The sequence below is a fragment of the Stegodyphus dumicola genome, chromosome 3 (genome assembly GCF_044657685.1).
Source record: "Stegodyphus dumicola isolate Sdum_Otavi_A_Nest chromosome 3, ASM4465768v1".
Taxonomy (NCBI): domain Eukaryota; kingdom Metazoa; phylum Arthropoda; class Arachnida; order Araneae; family Eresidae; genus Stegodyphus; species Stegodyphus dumicola.
Window position 1 is genome coordinate 54808010 of NC_140770.1, and position 19652 is coordinate 54827661.

Consider the following 19652-nt stretch of genomic DNA (forward strand, 5'->3'; position numbering starts at 1 on the left):
CATGTCGCTGCTTGCAGGGCCTTTCTTTGGGAGATGATCTGATGTATTTGACTTAATAATTGTTGTTCCAGATGCAGTAGCGGTAACCTGAAAGAGCCCTCTAGTCACCAACCCTCTATGAACTCACACGTTTAATATTACGTATCGATTCTTCGCTTGTGTCGTGGCTCTTGATGATGGCACTTAGAGTTTCGAACTGGTGCCATAACCTGGATACCACTATTGATGAACTCTCGTATCCATGAAGCGACCTCGCTCAATGGCAAGCACAAAACCTACTGATAACTCTTCATATGAATCCAATGTGGAGAAGTAATTTTAAATGAAATTAATCAGTGGTTTCATTATTTTTTTTGGCAAGAAACAGACAAACTTCACAGGCTTGGAAATACGTTGCTTTACATTTAAAAAATGTAAAGCAACGTATACGTTTCACTGTTAGCAACGTTAGTACGTTTCACTGTACTAAGTGTACAGCTTCGTGTCATTTTTAATCTTTTATCTATCGCTAGATGCCTAATTTCTATTATACACACAAATAATTGTACATTTGCACGTATGCCTAAATATAATCCTTGGGCTATTTTACATTATAAGAAATAACATCTCAGTGGGCTGATCATATCAGTCAACCAAACAGGAGAATCCCATTTGAATTGGCAGCAAAGAAGGAAGAAAAGGAGGTGAACTCTGTCATGTAAGACGAAGGCTCAAATGAAAATACGATATTGCGGATTACTGAATAAATGGCAGCTTGGGAAACTATTAAACTACAGAGAAAAAAATTGCAAGTATAATGAGCAGCGGAGAAAATTTGGTCCTGAAGATAGTGCGTTGCATGTGAGCAAACGAAAATACCTTCTGCGATCTCATGAATAAACTCTGTGGGAAACGAGCAGCATTACTGGGAGCAGCTCTATTGAAGAATATATTGTTGATCTTTTAATAAACTGATTGTGACCATTTTAATATTTATATGCAGTATATTATTTCGAGTGGAATAAGGTGCGCTGTTGATAAGACGTAAAAATTAATTTTTTAACAAATGGCCTTGAATATTCTTGGCTTTGTTATCACGTATTGATTCTTTACTCGTGCCACTTGTCGCTTGTGTTTGTAGTTGCTCACACTGGTCATGAATAAAAGAGGATTTGACAATTCTACATATTTTGTAATTTTTTTAAGAGAAATATTTGAGTAATGCTCTGTTGCAGCAAGAAGTTGTCGGGTACTTTCTGAGCATTTTCAAGTGCATGTTGTACGTATTCATTCCAAGTGAATGTTTGTTTAATGATAATACAATAATTGGTCTTCCAAACTACCATTGGTAATAATTGGTTTTCCAAACTACTAGAATCCGAGTTCCAAACGTAACCAAAGGAGGCAGTGTTACTCTAGTTGTTTTATTTCGGATTAGAGGAACTGAGATATGACGGCGTTAAAAGATTTCGCAAAAGGTTTTAATATCATTAACATAGATTTATCATTAACATAGTTATGCAATCCTTTGACTGCAATTTTATTAGTATGATAATCTTAAAGATATATGATGAAAATGTATCAAAATGAAAATGTTCTGGAATAGACTCAATTAGAGTGCCAAGTGAGTTGTGGCTGCAAATGTCAACTGAAATAAAATTGAATATTTAATCTTACTCGGCTGCCCAGTTTCCTCTTTAATATTGATCTACTTTTTGTGCTATCTGTGTGCTGCACCATCAGTATTTCTCCGTTTCTACATCTCAACGTTTCTATATCAGTGCTTCTAAATTTGGTTTTATTACAATAAATTCTAATAGTATCCACCTTATGAAAAATGACCCCTATCCATTGAAAATTGGTCAGCGGAATTAAATTGCAAATTTAAAATTGCAAGTTTGAAAGAAAGTATCGTTTCGCTGTTCAGTGTATATTCAACATTCTACATTATACGCCATCAACATTGATACGTCGATTTCATCAGAAAGTTACTACTTTTGTATATATATATATATATATATATATATATATATATATATATATCTGTGTGTTTTTGTGCACGTGTAAGATAAAAAATATGAAAATCAAAATTCTAATTTTAATTTGCAATAGTACTTTAACTCTCCATTCTATATCACTTATTTCCCCTTTCTGTCCTAAAATAGTAACTGCTTATACTACATGATTTCAAACTAAGTCGTTCTCATATGGTTCTTACGTAACTGTAATGGCGCAGATACTTATAAAATAAGCTTTACTTAAGCCAATAATAATTTCCTAGTGGCAAATAGGAACTTAAAATTAACCAATAAGAATGAACAGGAACTAAAATTAAATCACTCTGAGCCGAGGTTTCATCTTGGACATGCCGCATTTCTGCTGTCGATTTCTTCCCGTTAGGATAGAAAGAAATTGACGACACACCAGAACCTACCATTGGTTTTATAGGTATAATTATCACTGTACTAAGTGTACAGCTTCGTGTCATTTTTGAAGCAGAACACCCAAGGAGTGGATTTCTGAGCCTCCTATACTTGTTCCTCTACCACCAAACCATTCGAGAGGACGTTCAGCTGTTAGTGTATTTCAAGTGCCCTTATGCCGCACAGTCAATACACACTTATAAACATGCAAATCTTCTCCGGGATATGAATCGGAGCCCAACGATACAAGAACCAGCTAAACTATCCCCATGCGGAACTTCTGGCATAATAGTCAGTTCTTCCCTTCATCAAAATAAATTGTTCTAAAGATATAGACAAAAGCAGAAACGTAATCAAGAACAAGCGTGCAAAATGGGATCATTAAATACTGTAATTTATCTTCATGAGCCTTGCCATGACTATTACAATCAGTTTAGTTCTTTGACAACATTCTACATGGCGCAGCAAATTAAGCTGACATACTGACTGGTTTATGCAAATTGAGAAACGCAATGTAAACACAACCATTATTGTTGTGTGGAGCTTTAAAAGCAAGATATCTAATAATAATAAATAATTTAAATCTAGACCTCTATAGATATCTGCCGGACATTACGCAAAGAGCTGAGAGATTACGTTAGGTTCTTTTGGTGACAGATTTCCTCGTCGGAAACTGGTGAGTAAGTCCGGAAACTTACTCTGTTAAGAGGGGTGAAATTAAGGAGTTCTGAAGTCTTTCTGCTGTTTCATTTTGAATCTTATAATATAATCTTATTCGCATGAACTTAATCTCACATATATAAAATGTTTCATATAAATTTTAAGGAATTGCATTATACACTATGACACATACTTTAATATCGATTATATGATATTTTCGTTAATACGAATATTCTGTTTGCTTTTTAATTTGTGGAAGCAAAGGAAATTTTCAGTTATGCAATGAAAAGGAATGTAAATTTTGGTGATTTCGTGTAAAATCTTCATCTTCTTTGGAAACGAATTGGCACATAAAAATGGTGCTCGAGAAAACTCAAAACTTGATTTTAATATATGCTTGGGATTATTTTCAGATGCTTTAATGGGGATCCGGATCGATTCCCAGGAGGGGAATAAAGAAGCTTTCGAATTCACAGAAGCTGTGGAAGAGTAAGTACCTTTCTTTTCGAATGCTGAAGTATTTATGTTCAAATTGTGAAATATTATATACGTATTAAGAAATATCTAACACCTAAGAGTAAATGCACCTAAGAGTTCAAGAAGTTTTTCAGTATTGCGTTTAAGCATTTTTCCATCCTTCCCTCTAGTTTGTTTATGTATTCAAATATGCTAGTGCTACGATGCGTTGAAAACATAATTATAACATTTTTTAGGATTCCTTCAACTGCACCATAAAACAGACTCCTATAATATTAACTTTGCAGCTACTTTTCAGTGTTGAAGTACCCATTGGCTGTCCATCTTTTGTTATCCTACTTTCTTTTTTATATTCTGATCGCTATCGTAAGTGATGAGTGGTCTGTTGAATGTTAAAGAGTGGATATACTATAATTCATCCAAATTTCCTTATTTCACTGCTTGTGTGCTGTCAATATTTTTTTATTCTGCCATCTTTACGTGTAGACATCGATAAAGCAGCCGATACAGTAGGTAAGTTGCTTAGATGCTTATCGGGGAGGATAAGTCCTCTAGAAGGAATAAACAAACTTGGACTATGTACGTCCTCCGGGACTTTAGAGTGTAAGGAGGGGTATACTGAAAGAAGGATTGGAACAAGGAAAGGAATAATACATGATTAAGAACACTGCTTTGAGACTACGTAAAAATGTTGACAATGGCTTGAGAACAGAAAAATTTCTTTACTTTGCCAGTGTGAAGGGACTAAGGAAAAAATCATATGGCTCGTGATGACTTTGCCTGATGTAACATAACACACAGTCATGATACATAACTACAGTTATGTAATTAAAATTTAAAAAATGCTGTAGATATTAAATTACATTAAGCGAAAATACCTGTTTTAGCTACACATCATTATTACAATACATGCTGGGCATACAATAAGGGCAGGTATAACACTGTATTCACAAAAGTCCTTACCCAGCGGTTATTTAAACAAGAATAAGATCGTAAAAGCACACGTTCATTCGCAAAAATAATATCAAATGACACAAATATACATGTTTCGGCTTTTTTAAATTTAAAAAATTAATTTTTGAAATAATACGAAATCTTACTTTTTCGCGCGTTTTTTTTTGGTTCGTTTAATTATATTTAATGAAAATTTATATTCATTCTAAAATGTGAAAAACAAAACGTTAGAATTCCGTGACAAAAATTGACCTATATTTAATTTTAAAATCTGAGGTTTGATAGATTTTGCAATGTCTGAAAATCGAATTTATCGCCCTTTTTTAGGTGTCGGTTAGAAAATAAATTAGGAAAATCGAGGTTTCATTTGTATCCATTTAAGATCATTCAATGTCAATGATATTCGTTTGCGATTTGCTAATGTGCAATATTCTTTGATTTATAATTTTGCGACATTAGGTCTCTGCCGAAATCATTTTTATCTACCCAACTTTAAAAGTTTTACAAATATTGAAACATGTAAGCTAATAATAATATATACAGTTTCACTGCATGAAACTTTATTTATAACATAATATATTAATCGTATAAAAGTAAATTAATATATTATGTTAAGATAAAGCCGGGACATAGTTTTCAATTTTAATTGCTGTAAATGATGTTACTATTTGTTTAATTTAACAAACATTCTCATTTCGTAAAAAGCAAATTTAAAGTTAATTAAATCTAAATAATGAAATTTAATTGCAAACAAATAAATGGTTAATTATTGCTGCGAACTAATCTACAATATTATTTAAATTCTGAGAGCATATGTAAATCAAGTGCAAGTATCAAAATCCATGAATCCTAAAAAATTTATAAAAATGTTGCATTTTTATAAATTTGAAAAAATTGTTGAGCAGGCAGGAGACAGACTTATCAAGGGCAAGTTGCCTCCAAATCTAACTCTTCAATTATTCAATTCGTGTTTCGTCATCCATGTAGGAAAGGGTAAAAGTAAAATTCAAAACCAAAAGTAAAACCAAATGTCGTGAATTACTAAAAGAAATTTAAAAAAGAGGGATTTTGAGAAATTAGCAAGCAAATTACTAGAATTAAAATAAAAAAAAAGTCAATTAAGAGTAGGAAATCAAATGTTTTAGGAAACCAAAGTAATTTAGAAACTCTTGCCTACCGAAAACTTCCTCGACATGAATTATGCAAATAAATCAAGGAAAAAAACAGCAACTAGATACTATCTATAAAAAATACATAAATAATACTAAAAAGGGCAAATGAATAGTCAGTTCTAATTTAACTTACCAACTATATTTGTATTTGAAGAGTGGAGCAGCATGTCCCAAACTAAGTAGTGTGTTTCTGCTAATTTTATAAATAGAGGGCGCTAATAGGAGGTTAATTTGCTATCTGTTAGATCTATTTTAAAAACCTTTTCAGTAAACTTTTAAGTAATGTGAAATGTGGGTTCTGTTGCAAAAACGTTGCTAAATGTGAAGTATTGTAAAAATGTGTAAAAAATTCTAAAAATGCAAACTGTAAGGTATGTGAAAAAATGTAGCAAACTATTAAGGATTGTAAAAAAAATATTTTTGAAATAAGTACGAAAAAAATGTTTTGGAATAAGTACGAAAAAGTATTTTTGGAATAATTACAAAAAAGTATTAAATTAAATTTTAATTTTGAAAATTAAAAAAAAAATGTTTTTAATTAAAGTAAGAAATTTATTGTAAGTAAGAAATTTATTGTAAGTAAGAAATTTATTGTATTATTTTACTGATTATATTGAATTTTATTGTATTTTATCCTTAATATTTTACAATACTCAATAGTTTGCTACATTTTTTTTTCATTTACATTAGTTACAGTTTTTCACTTAAGTTGTTTGTTTTAAACACTAACACGTGTTCAAATGTTTTATTGATGAATAATCTTCCTTCTTCTGACTGTGATAAAGGATTATTCGTTAGTTTTATCAGATGGTGATCCGTCAGTAGGCGACACGTTTGAGAACTGAGAGGTCAATGATTGTTCCCGGATATGCTGGAACAAAGTTCTTTAAATTTCTTTTGGAGCACAGAAACGCACCCTTGCGGTTGTGAGTAAGAAAGTGCATGTTTAGTTATTGTACTATACGTAGTGGTAATGAACTAAAAAAAGCTTTCTAAAAGACCATTTTAATTTCTTATTGTCCCTCTAGCAGGGGGCAAATAAATAAAACCGGTCTTAAATCTAGTTAAAACTGCCAATTTTAGATACTGGTAAATTTTCGGTTCACCTGTGCATATTTTCTGTGAAATTTGAGCTGAATAAACACAAATTATTATTTTAACTGAAGAAATCTCAATTGTAGGACGTATTTTACGTTAACTGACATGATACACCCTCCTAAAAATGCCCCATAGAAACCAGTAAAACTTTTTATGGGTACCCATAAGATCTTATGGGTTTGTATTGACTTTTACTGGTTTCTGTTGGTCTCTGTGGGTTTTTCTTACTGGTTTCAAAATGACCCATAGAAACCAGTAAAACTTTCTGCTGGTACCCATAGAAATTTTGATAGTCTCTACTGACTTTTACTGGTTTCTATTGATCTCTGTGGGTTTTTCTTACTGGTATCAACTGACACCCATACAACCAACATCAATGTCAGAACTTTCTACTGGTTTGCATTGGTTTATATTGACCTTTACTGGTTTTCTAACTGGTATCAATATCATAATAAATCTTCTGTTGGTTTATATGGGTTTATGCTATTTTTTTATCTGACGTTAATAGACTTTTTGTAAACAATAAAATTAACAGAATGAAAATATGATCTCTTTAAGACCATCAGAGTAACCTGGAAACGCAGGTGGTTGTTAAGGAGAGGGTTTTTACTAAATATGCTTATTTATTTGATTTAAAATTTGTTTTTCGGAAACTATAACAGTAATCATATACACCACACACAACGAGGTCTCTCTAAGGCGACCAGCCGCAAATAAAATTTATCTTTGCGAGTGGTCGCCTTAGAGAGGTGATACTCAATACAATATATACTCACGTTCTCAGAAATACGTTTATCTTTTAGAGGTGGTCGTTTTAGGAAGATTGCATCTACGAAATGAATCTCTCTAAGGCGACCAGCCAAATTTCACAATTTTCTTTGTGAATGATCGCTTACAGAGGGAATGTTCAATACAAAAATATACTCATGTTTTCAGAAATACTTTTAGAGGCGGTCGTAGGGAGGTGGTTTTTGGTACGAGTTTGATTCTCTGAATACACACACACATAAGCACATACATTTCTGATATTACAAATAAACACCGGTATCAACCAACATCTCCTTAACGCGACCAAGTTCATTCACAATCGCAAAACATTTCTCCGTGTTAACGCTGACGTGAGGAAAAAAATTCCCCCTCCCTCCCAAGCTCCCTCCCCCCACTCTCAGCAAATTCCCAAACAAGCAATATGGCGCCGTGCTAGTTATTGCTGTGCGATGGTGGTGTTATTTTCTTCGTGGATGTAGTAATGCAATATATAATTTACTGTATTACAAATTTTACTATGTTTTACTGTTTAGAAATTAGTAATAATTAATAAAATCCAGCCCTGACTATGAATATGAAAGCAAATACCTCTAAAGCCATGCACGTGTAATCGTGTCTAATGTTTGAGAGAAACAATAACAGTAATCATATACACCACACACAACGAGGTCTCTCTAAGGCGCCCAGCCGCAAATAAAAATTCATCTTTGCAAGTGGTTGCCTTAGAGAAGTGACCTCTCTAAGGCCTCTTTGCAAAGCTCTGCAAAATAAAAGGATGTAACAAATGTGATAAGAAAATGCAGCAAAGTTTACTATGCTTATTATACAAGAACTCAATATTACACAATGATGCATAAAACACAATACTTTAACTTGAGAGTGTGTTAAATTGAATAATGAGGCACTCGTGACGAATACATTTGCAGAAAAGTAGTTAAAGATTATCCGAACTGATTAACTGACATCTTTCAACGCACTGCGTCTATCACTGAGCTTCAAGGTACATTTCATAGCACTGATTTAAAAAAAAATGTCTTGCATACTGCTTTCCAAGACTTTTCTTCATAATTCGCTAATGAATGGACATAGTCTGCAATAAAAAAGAAAAGCCTAATCGCACTGCTGTCCGTTTGGATGAATCGGGTAGCAAGAATGTCATTGATTGTTCATTGACATTTGTGGCCAGAATTGTCATTGAAGTCAAAGAGTATTTGAAAGCCAGCACGTGAGATCACAGCCCCTTTACACAATCACTCTTGAAAAGATGAGTTATGTTCACCCTCTTCAGTCTCCATAAGTAAAAATCTTTTGATAATATCTTATTAATATATTTCCTTTCCAGTGAAGGATGCTATTAATGACTCTAAAACCATTCTGTCAAAAAATAAATAAAGATAAATGTAAAAATAATAATTATATAAATTCATTAAAAATAGTTTTTGCAAAGACAATGAATTTTTTTTATTTTAGGATAATAGACCTGGTCATGCATCGAATCGTGAGACCGTGGTTCATTTCTGACATTATCTTTTTCTCCAGTTCTGCAGGGGAGCGATTTAGAAAAGCTAGAAAGTCCGTAGAATATTTTGTTGGAAAGGTAAAGATTTAAAAAACTTTCTATTTGAACACTAAAATCAGTATTTGCTATTATGAACTTATTAAATTTGCAATGCCTGAAAATTTATTTCATTAGTTTTGTTTGGTAAAATTGTTTTGCGTTTTCTCTATTTATCTCAACAACACATATTTATAGTAACCAGCAATTTCATAAGTCAAATGTAGCCAAACTTCCACAGTTCGCAGCAAATAAAACATTTCTCTTTTTTGTATTTAAGAGGCTTTTTTTTTATACTTTAATATCATAATTTTAAAGTTCCATCTATAAATTATTATCTTTCTACGTAACTGTTGCAAAATTTGTTAATTACTGAAAATGTTAATTACTGAAAAGATGTTAATTACTGAAAAGTTCTTAAACTTGGAAAAATCTTTTAACCTGAGACTGAAATTTTTACTTTGATGACAATTGTGGATGTGTGACGATTGTGATGATAAGAACGATAGCAATAGATTACAAATATGTATGTTGCTGTGCGTGCAATGTTGCAGACATAAATATAGTGAAGTAGAAATATCGTTTTCGTAGATGTTTAACACTAATCAAGAGTGAACTTGGCCACCGAAGGCAGATTAAGTACTTATTTTTATTTCAGTTGACATTTGTGGCCAGAAATAATCTGGCATTCTAATTGTTCCTATTTATAGAATATTTACTTTTTTTATGTTGTTTTGACAGGAAGAAAGCGGTCCGTTAGCGTCTTAGCGGCAATAGATTAGAAGTAAAAACGAAGAGTTATCCAATATGCCAGCTTAGGTTTCGGTTCCGGAAATTTTAAATTCTGAATTAACTACCTCATCATAGTCACATGATACAAATTAACCTAGAAAACATTATTACTACTTTTATAATAGGGAAGGGAAATGCCCAAATTAAAATGAGAAATTAAGTAGCTGTTTGCTAATTTAAGGTATAACTTTGATTTATATATTTTTTATCTTACATATATATTAACATATAATTTCCTTGAAATGCTGGAAATTTCTTTAAAATATTATATGTATTTGATAGACCAGCCCCTGAGCCGAAGTCATCATTTAATCACCTTATATGTTCTGAATTATTGTGACACTATATAATCATTTCAAAATTAAAATAATAATATGAAATATAGTAAATAATTTTCTAAATATAACTGAGATGAAATAACTTAAGTTTTGTAACTTTATTTAGGATTGAGGCAACATATATTTCAGATAGTAGTTTCTGTTTTAAAAATTTAATATTGGCTTCAATTAAGCAAGGCATTATGCCTATATCATGGGCTTAATAACATAATATTAAAAACCTGCAAAATCTTTACAATAAAATAATTAGGTTAAATAACTAGATTTCAGCTATAACGGTTATTAATGTCTTATATCAGTGTCATTACTTTCTTGCGTTAGAGTTGCCGGAATTATTTTGGCAGCACTGGCATCAACAATAGTTTGGCGATTTTTTACGGTCCTCAAAGCGGAATAGTACCGATATTTTAAATAGGCTTAAAATTGTTTTATTTCCCCGTGCATGTAGCGAGTGACAAATTTTAAGAGAAAACTACGCCGGAAAAATAAAAATACAAGAACACGCGCAATTAACATTGAATAAGAGTTTATCTCGGAAATTTATATGCAATTCAAATAAATGTAATTGACTACTATATTAGCCGTAACCGTAATTAACATTGAATAAGAGTTTATCTCGGAAATTTATATGCAATTCAAATAAATGTAATTGACTACTATATTAGCCGTAACCGTAATTTTACTCTTTTTGGTTTCCAGAAATTGCTAGAACTGTCTCGCGCGGCCGATTAAAAAAGTTATTGAAGCCAGAGAGAGAACATCTCATCTCAGTTGCTTAGCAGTTGTTTAGTGAGTTGTTGTTTCCTTATCTGCTGTAAATTTGTTGATCGGATTAGCTTCCTCTGCGCTTTGGATTGCGTTCTATTCTAATGTTTTTAGTAGTTTAAAGGTTAGTTACTGATTATATTGCGTGATATTGTGATATTCTACGAATATCTCTGAGAAAAAACTCCAGGAATTTCTTATATTTCTTGTGATAGGAATGAATTTCATTAACTTTTTATCGGACTCGTGCATTCAATCTATTACGAAATCGTACGCAAGCAACACTTTCTGGTGTCAGAAGTGGGATTTGAATGCCAATAACAAGAGCCATTAAAGAATAATTAAGGCAGTTGATAGCAGCCCTTGCCTAGTTTAAAGAGGAGATTAAAGCTGGTGAAGAATCCGTTAAAGAAGAGATGAAGGCGTTAAAAAATGGAAGCTGGCCAAGAGGAGATGAAAGCCGGTAAAGGAGAGATGAAAAGCGAGTCAAGAAGAGATTGAAGCAGGTCAAGAAAAAATTAAAAGAAAAATTACCTGCATAATAGAAAATAAATTTGAGACTTTGGAAGGCAGAATAGACGCGATTGAAAATAAAGCTGGACAAATTGAAGAAAAAGTTTCTTCTGTCACAGAACAAATATACAGAAAGTTTCGGTCGTGGAACAACAAATCGATTACAGAGTTTCTTCTGTCAAAGAAAAAATAGAAGAGAGAGTTTCTGTTGTGGAACCACGAATCAAAGGAAGAGTTTCTGCCGTCAAACAACAAACTGATGACAGCATTTCTGTGGTCGCCAAAGAAGTTGATACCTTGAAGAAATTCGTAGCGACGGCAAGGATAGTAGAGATAGATGGCTTTAAATTTTTTCTCATGCCTGCCCGTTCTCTCTGAAGCTATCCACATACGACGGGAAGACCTCCTGGCAAGTGTATAAGACAGAATGTTCTATAGTGGCGGATGCGAATGGATGGGATTCCCAAGCTAAGGCCTGTTATCTCGCCGCTTTTCTGAGAGCAGACGTTGCGGATATCCTTTAGACTCTTCCGGAAAACCAAAGACTAGATTTCGAAGCTTTGTTCGGCGCGTTGGAGCTGCGCTTTGGCGAGAAGCGCGTAAAAGATTACAGCAGGCTTCAATTAAAATCCCGTCAACAGAAGCCCACGGAAATGCTTCAGGAACCTGCCATGGGTGTTGAGAGGCTGTCTCATCTCCCCTTTTCGGAGTGCCCGGCGGAAACAAGGGAAATCCTGTCGCTACAATACATTATCGACGGTATCCGGGAATCTGAAATACATAAAGCACTGCAAATGGCGGATATGAAGGACTTAACCTTCCAGCACGCGCCCTTGGCAATTTTACATGAGCACGCTCGCATCGTGTTTTTTACATCTGTTATTTTACCATTTTTGGCACGACAAATGACAGCAATGACTGATTGTTGTTAATAAATTTGTTAAAACATAAAATATTAACCTTATTATTGCAAAATACAAATGACGTCACATTTAAATGATAGCAAATTATTTTTTACGCGTATATTAGTCAGGTGGAAAAGCAATGATGTATTTTATTATAGAAATTGAAAAAATTATTATTTAAAAACTATAGTTTAAAATCCAAGCTAGTTTTAATATTCATCTGTCCTGTCCTGTTGATTTATCATCGAATCAAAGACAACTGGTTAGAAATAAAAATATCTTGTAGTTCATCACAGCTCTTGTTATTTCAATTAAAGTGCCATCACTTGAGAATAATTCTTTTGCATTTACATGGTGTCCTTTTTTATTCCTATGATACATAAAAATCCGAAGTAGACCATTATTTCCACTCAGGTAACAGTGCAGTCCCTATCTCTTGAGTATTTTGCCTTTTAATAAACTTATATATTTATTTGTATATTCCAAAATTTTATCAAGCATATTTATATCAACTATTTTTACAAATGTTCCTATTTCTTCCTTTATATCCTTAGCATGGTGTTTTAAGCCAGGTAACGCTCACACGATTCATCTAATTCGTCTTTGAGCAGTTTGCTTACTTCTGATTTTTCCACTTAGATGATTTATTCTTTCTAACGTGAATATATCATCATCCTTCCATTTTTCTATATCATTATTACTATCATCATCTGAAATATATTGTTCAGATTTACTGCTGATATTATTTATTTCGATATTTCCCCACTCAGATCGCTATTATTCTTGCATCCAAAGGTTTCTTAGTCTTCGTTTTCTTTATAAGATAATTCTTGAAGAATGCGAGCAAATTCAGCTGGTTGCACATATTTTTTGCTATGGAAACCGATATAAAAATTACAGGGTCGAATATATGAAAATTAAAGTAATACTCGTCAAGTAATAACACAAAATTGCAAAATATTTGAGAAAAAATACTTTCAAAATTTTCACCCAAGACCACGCGCGTGTCGTAACTTTTACGAAGAAGCTGCTACGTAGCGCAAAAGCCCAGTAAAAAAAAATCATATGACTTCCTGTTGGCATATTCCATGATGTGTGGAAGGGTTGAAAGGAGGAATAGAAATGACATTTAGACGTCTAAGCTGCGGTATGCGAACAATGTGCATTAAAAACCGAATTTGTCGTAAATTTTGTACATAGCGCGCGTGCTGGAAGGTTAAAAATTGCTTTGGTGTACGCCATGAAATTCGAGGCAACCCAACAAGCAACTCATAGAGACCGACATCTAATCAGAGCTGCGCAAGTACACGAGCCAGTGGATCAATTGATGGTTCGTTTAGATGATTTATCCAGACAAGTTAATGCTTTGATACGGAGTAGGAGTGAGAACAAACTAGTTGTTGGAAATGTGGCCACATAATGGCACTGAATGCCACATAACGGCGAAATTACAGAACATCCCAGGGTAAGGAAAATACAACAGATTATTTTACCAGACAAGCCAGTGCCTTGAGACGAAATATTAGCGACACGAAACCGACCATAAAGTGGTGGAACGTCGGTGCTGAAAGCCTCATATCAAAGAACTGCAGAACACCCCAGATCATGGAAAATAAGGCAGACGATTTAAACGGAATTTGATGACAAGAAACCGAAGTGCTGGACCTGCGGAGCTAAAGGCCACGTAGGAAGGAACAACAGAACACAGCAGCGCACAGAAAATAAGACCATTTCCTAGCAACGACGCAGTAAATAAATTAATGACCATATCGCGGAGCGGAGTTTGAACGATACCGAGAAACCCCATTTTAAAGCGCTCAAGATTTCTGCAGTCAGGGGCAACAGTAATGGACTATTCATCAATAGGCATATCGATGGAGTTTCTTGCAATATGATCTTTGATACAGCAGCTAATTTTACCATCATTCGAAAAGATTTAGCTCAACAGTTTAAAGATAAACTCCTTTAGACGCCATCCTTTTTTACTCTTCAGACTGCGTTTGGTGATAAAATCGACATAGAGGGGAAGTTAAACGTGAACATCACATTTGGAAGTGCCGCCTACCAGCATACGGCATATGTGGCAGATGTTACAGATCCTTGCATATTCGGATTGGACTTTTTAAGGAAATACAACTTTTCCTTGGACTTCAAAAACAGCAAACTGATTTCAGCATCGGAGGACGCAAATAGCCATTATCAGAAGGGATCCTCACCTGAAAACGCCGACGTCTTGTCTGAATGACCCTGCTCAGAAAGCTGCCGAAATCATACTAGAGTCGAAAAGAAACACTAGCCTACCAGCTATTTTCCATTCCAGATGCTCATCGATCGTGCCTTGTGATCTCTTGTTCAGTCGTCCTCCGGGTGTGGACTGGAGGCAACCGAAATATTCGGGTTCCAAGTGAGGGTGGAGTTGAATCGCACACCTAAGTAGGTTGCCTTGGTAACCTTCGGCACCTTTTCTCTAAAGAGTACTAGATCTTCTTCAACATTTTTCTTGCGATGACGGCCTATGAGAAATAGTTGAGATTTAAAGGCATAGTTGAGATTTAAAGGCAATAGTTGAGATTTCATTCACCATTTTCGCCACCAGTTTTCTATTTCATGCAAGCAATTCTGAATGCCTTTTATGGCAGATTTCGGCTTCAACGAATAGCAGAGAGTCGCAGTATCATCCAGATAACAGGCAGTGATACAACTGATGTCATCGTCAAATTTCAGGAAATTCAAAACATAGATCAGATAGATTATTGGGCCTAAAATTTAATCTTGTAGGCCTTTCACATTGATATTTCTACTATGAGAGTAATAACTGCCTTGTCTGCTGAAGGTTCTGATAGAGATGAAAGAATTGATAATGAGGATTGATGAATTGAGAATTTTTAAAAATTAAACTAAATATTGTAGTTTAGTTTAGTTTGTAAGATTGTGAATAATTCTTAAAATGTAAAATCCTAATTGATTTTTCAATGATTTAATTTCTATTACAGGCTATTCAAGACAAGAGAAAATCACTCAAACTAGATTTAAATTATAATGAATTCAATCAACAATCGAAGAGGACAAACAAATCATTCTTGGAAGTTTTGCTGGAACAACACGCTAAAGATTCAACTTTTACACTTGAGGACATTCAAGATGAAGTGACCACTTTCATGTTTGCGGTTAGTTAAGCTTTTATTTCACTGTTTTATTTTTTTTTTTATTTGTTGCGCTTAAATAGCAGTAGCTGCCTGTCTCTAATCAAACATTTTCGCCGTATATTATTACTCTTTCTGCATCTTTCACAAATGGTCAACAAAACAAATTAAATTTAAAAAAATAGACTTCTTCAAGCATTCTCTCATTAAAAAATATAACAGTGCTTTCACAAACAAAATAAACTAATAATTTTAAACTTCATCCCCGCTCGCTAAAAAGACACATAAAAGCTTTACTCCTGTATTAAAAATTACTAGAATGGTAATAAATGAGAAAAATTCAAAATTAAATCTGATATATAATTATATATTAATTTGGTAAAAAAATATATTATTAATTTTGTAAAGATGCAAATAATTTCTTTTAAAGGACACTTTCATTTAAATCAAATAAAAGTTTAACAGACGACACCAATTTGTGCTTACAAATGCCAACAGTTATGCACTAATATATTTAATCATACTTAACACAAAATAATGGATTAGTTAAAACTAAGAAAGCAAGTTAGCCTAACGGCTGCACACTTAAAATAACGCGCAAGCTTGGTTCTGACCTAAGGTAGGCGTAATAAGAATAAAAGTTAGAATAACTGAACACTAAAGAATACAAGACAAGCAAGAGATTAAACTAGCGACGTGGTCTTAAAGCAGGCAAAGCACGATCTAATTCTACCCTCTAAAACCTTCCTTTAAACATTACCTTCTTCTATCTTATTTAAATATCGCGGTAGTTCTAAATTTATATTCTGACAGGAAAATGGAAATGAGAGCAATAGGAAAGGATATCAACATAAAATAATTGGTTTGAAATTTAAACTTGCACTCTGCAAAATTAAAAAAGAAACAGATGGAAAAACTATAATTTGAAATCTGAAAACTGTAAAAGCTAATAAGCTAAACTAAGTATAATAACTTTGTAATTAATTTAGTTTTAATAACCTCCACATCCCTCACTCTCTCTCTCTCTCTCTATATATATATATATATGTATATACTTCTATATAGAAGTAGAAACTAAAACGTACAGGACAGCAAAAAAAAGGAAGTAATGTTACATATCTCGTAACATCTCTTCAGGAGACTGGTGTCATGAAATAAAACAGAAGAATCATGCTTCTGAATTACATAATAAACAATTTAGCAAAGTCAATTTTCGAAACTTTTTTGATCAACGAATTTTTACAAATTAAGCAAATTCAGTCAGCTGAATTTTTCGCTAACGTGACTCGGTCCTTAAATGGTTAAAATATTAGTCTGGTTCTGTTCTTAACAAAAAAGTAAAGCCAAGCACTTGGTTTAAGTCCAACCTCAAAAATGAAAAACATTAAATAAATTTAGTGAATGAAATACCAAAAGAAGCAAATTCAACTAAATGCATTAAGCTGTGGTGAAGCCATAGATCAGAAAATGCTGAAATCCAGACTCAAATATGAATTCTAACTCAGATTGGACAGAATTTGTGAAAATTGTATGGTTGGAATTGTGAAAATTGTATGGGAGAATTTGTATGGTTACGGAAATAATCCAAAGGGCCCAAACTGATATTTTTTGAAAAACGATGAAAATTGTAAATAAAAAGTGATAGATGAATTTATAACTATGAAAAGTCGTACTTCGCTACGAGTGTGCTAATTGAATAAACATTGTTCCTCAGTTATTCATCTTGTTTCATTTTTTATTATTTATTATTTATTAAGTTACATATGGGAGAAATTTGTAGCTTTCAACCTCATATTGCAGAGGTGGCCAAACTTCACTATGATATAACTATGAATTATAATAACTCAGTACACTGTTTACCAATTCATGATTCATCGTTACACAATGACATGTTATACAATATTTTGGCAATAAAAAAATGGCCGAGAGGAAAGTCGCTAAACACTAGTTTTCAAATGAGACCGATTCTAGGAGAAGGGCTGGTTGTATGAGTGTTTTCCGGGTTATTTGCTCACGTGTGACGTTGATATGAGCCAATTTCTCTTAGAGAGTGCTCCACGAACGCATTACTTCCATAGGCAGGTAGTTTTAGCGTGCTTTGTCATAATCTAATAAACCAAAACAAATGCAATTTCGGCACTTAAAATTCACTGCTTAATAATTTCTACATTGTACAAAAGGTACGCTTTAACAGTTTCCTAACACTGTATTCATTTTAACACTGTTTCTACACTTTCTTGCAAATAAAGCGCTCTTTACTATTGTTTAATGCTGTTTTATTCATTGAATTGCATTTTACACGAAAAACCAAGTAACACATTAACAATAATTTTAGAATATATTCTAATTTGACACACTGCGTTTCTTGGCATTACTTATGAGTGTATGTCTCATGACGCAAAAATTACAAATTCAATACAATAAACCAGTTCAGATGTCTATTCATGATACAAAAGTTTTACTCATTGTAATATGCTATACAAAATTTTGAAACTTTTCACGTGAAACTGATTATTTTAATACTACACATCTGAAGTCTATGCACAATGATTTCCTCATAAAGCTGGTCTTCCCCATGTGGAACGTGTATACGAGCCAGTTTCCTTTAGAAACTCCTCCACGAAGACATCCCTCTCCTTAGGCAGATAGCCGTCGATGGTTTGCCGTAATCACATAAACCAATCCTCATTAAGCAGCTAACCAGGAGCCGAACTGTTAAATCGCTTATCACTCGTATTTCCATCCTCACTTCACTTCCTGTTGAACGGATTGGCTGCATAGGCGTTTTCATGGATTTTTCCTATGTGGGAGGAAAACGCACATATGAGCCAGTTTCCTATAGAAAGTTCTTCAGAAAGGCATTTCTTCGTTTAGGCAGATAGTTCTAGTGCCTTTTGTTAAACGAAATAAACCAAAACAAACCATCCCCATAAAATTGCAATGGTTGCTTATTGAATTTTGAAACATTTTTCGTAGTATAAAAATATTCGTATTGTTCAGAAGTTATGAATTGAAGATTTCTTAACACTAGTCGACATTTATACATAAATAATACTATTTTGATGTTTATTTGTAGAGTATAATATTTAGGCGTTTCCAGCTTTTGAGCTGTTTCGCTATGCTGAGATGCTGACGTGGCTTTCTTTGACATTGCGTCAGTGTTCTTGCGAGTTTTTGAAACTTTTGGTTGAGTGTGGACAATTATGAGAGGCCAGTTTGTATGGATGCGATTCCTTTTGTACAGGCATTCAAAGACATAGAGTTAGTTCTCTGTTTCCTTTTTACCGCAATCACAAAAGTTCTATCACTGCAGCAGAATGTTTCTAAGTGTGTTAGTGTTGGAGCTATGAAAGGTCAGAAATCAGATGATTTTTGCAGATTTTCAGAGAAGGTCGGTTGACACCTTTGGAATAAGTTTGAAGGTCTTTCTGCTTGCTGCATTGTGTCTCTACCTGCTCTGCTGTTGTTACAATAAGGGTTGCCCTTTTTGGCAAGAGATTAACAGGAGAAGTTTGAATTCTGGACGTTCGACAGAGAAGGCTCTCTCTTTGGCCTTTTGACCAGGAAATTCATTGGCTTCGATTCTTAACGTGTGATGGAACTCAGAAAAGAGTTTCTTATTGGTAAAGGTAGATGTAAAGGTTGTTTTGTGACGGAAAGTTGTAAATTACCATGAAATTTGATGCTGAATCTATGAAGATCCTTTCTAGAGAGTTTGGGATTGATGCTGATTCGGGACTGCAATACGCAGCACGTTAGTGCTGTCTGGAAAACGAATTGTGCTTGCCCAGTCGTCGACTCTATAAGTCTGTAATGTTCATTGTGTATCACATGCAGATATCTCTCAGTGCCTCTGTCCAGTTTGGAGCCACGTACCTAAAGATGCTTCTGTCCATGGTGGTAAAATATAATGGCAGCTGAAGTTTTCTAAGAAGCTGAATTTTGGGGGATGACAGACTTCTCAGAACTTCCCCTGTTCAGAGTCCTTCCGTGAGTAGTGACAGCCCCTAGCTTTCTCTCTCTCCACTACTAAGTTTAGGGGTAGTAAGAAAGAGATGCATGGGTGCTGTAGAAATTTTCTGCAAGCTCTGGTGATCCGGAGGAGATTTG

At 33.8% G+C, this 19652-nt stretch overlaps 1 protein-coding gene across 1 annotated transcript in view; it reads left to right on the forward strand.

Moving 5' to 3' along the window:
• LOC118192753 (cytochrome P450 4C1-like) overlaps nucleotides 1-19652 on the forward strand; it is a 74997-nt gene that overhangs the window by 35004 nt on the left and 20341 nt on the right. The window contains exons 5-7 of the mRNA XM_085812899.1: nucleotides 3476-3551; nucleotides 9002-9128; nucleotides 15393-15566. Coding sequence (XP_085669025.1) covers nucleotides 3476-3551; nucleotides 9002-9128; nucleotides 15393-15566 — 377 coding nt within the window. The remainder of the gene's footprint in view (nucleotides 1-3475; nucleotides 3552-9001; nucleotides 9129-15392; nucleotides 15567-19652) is intronic.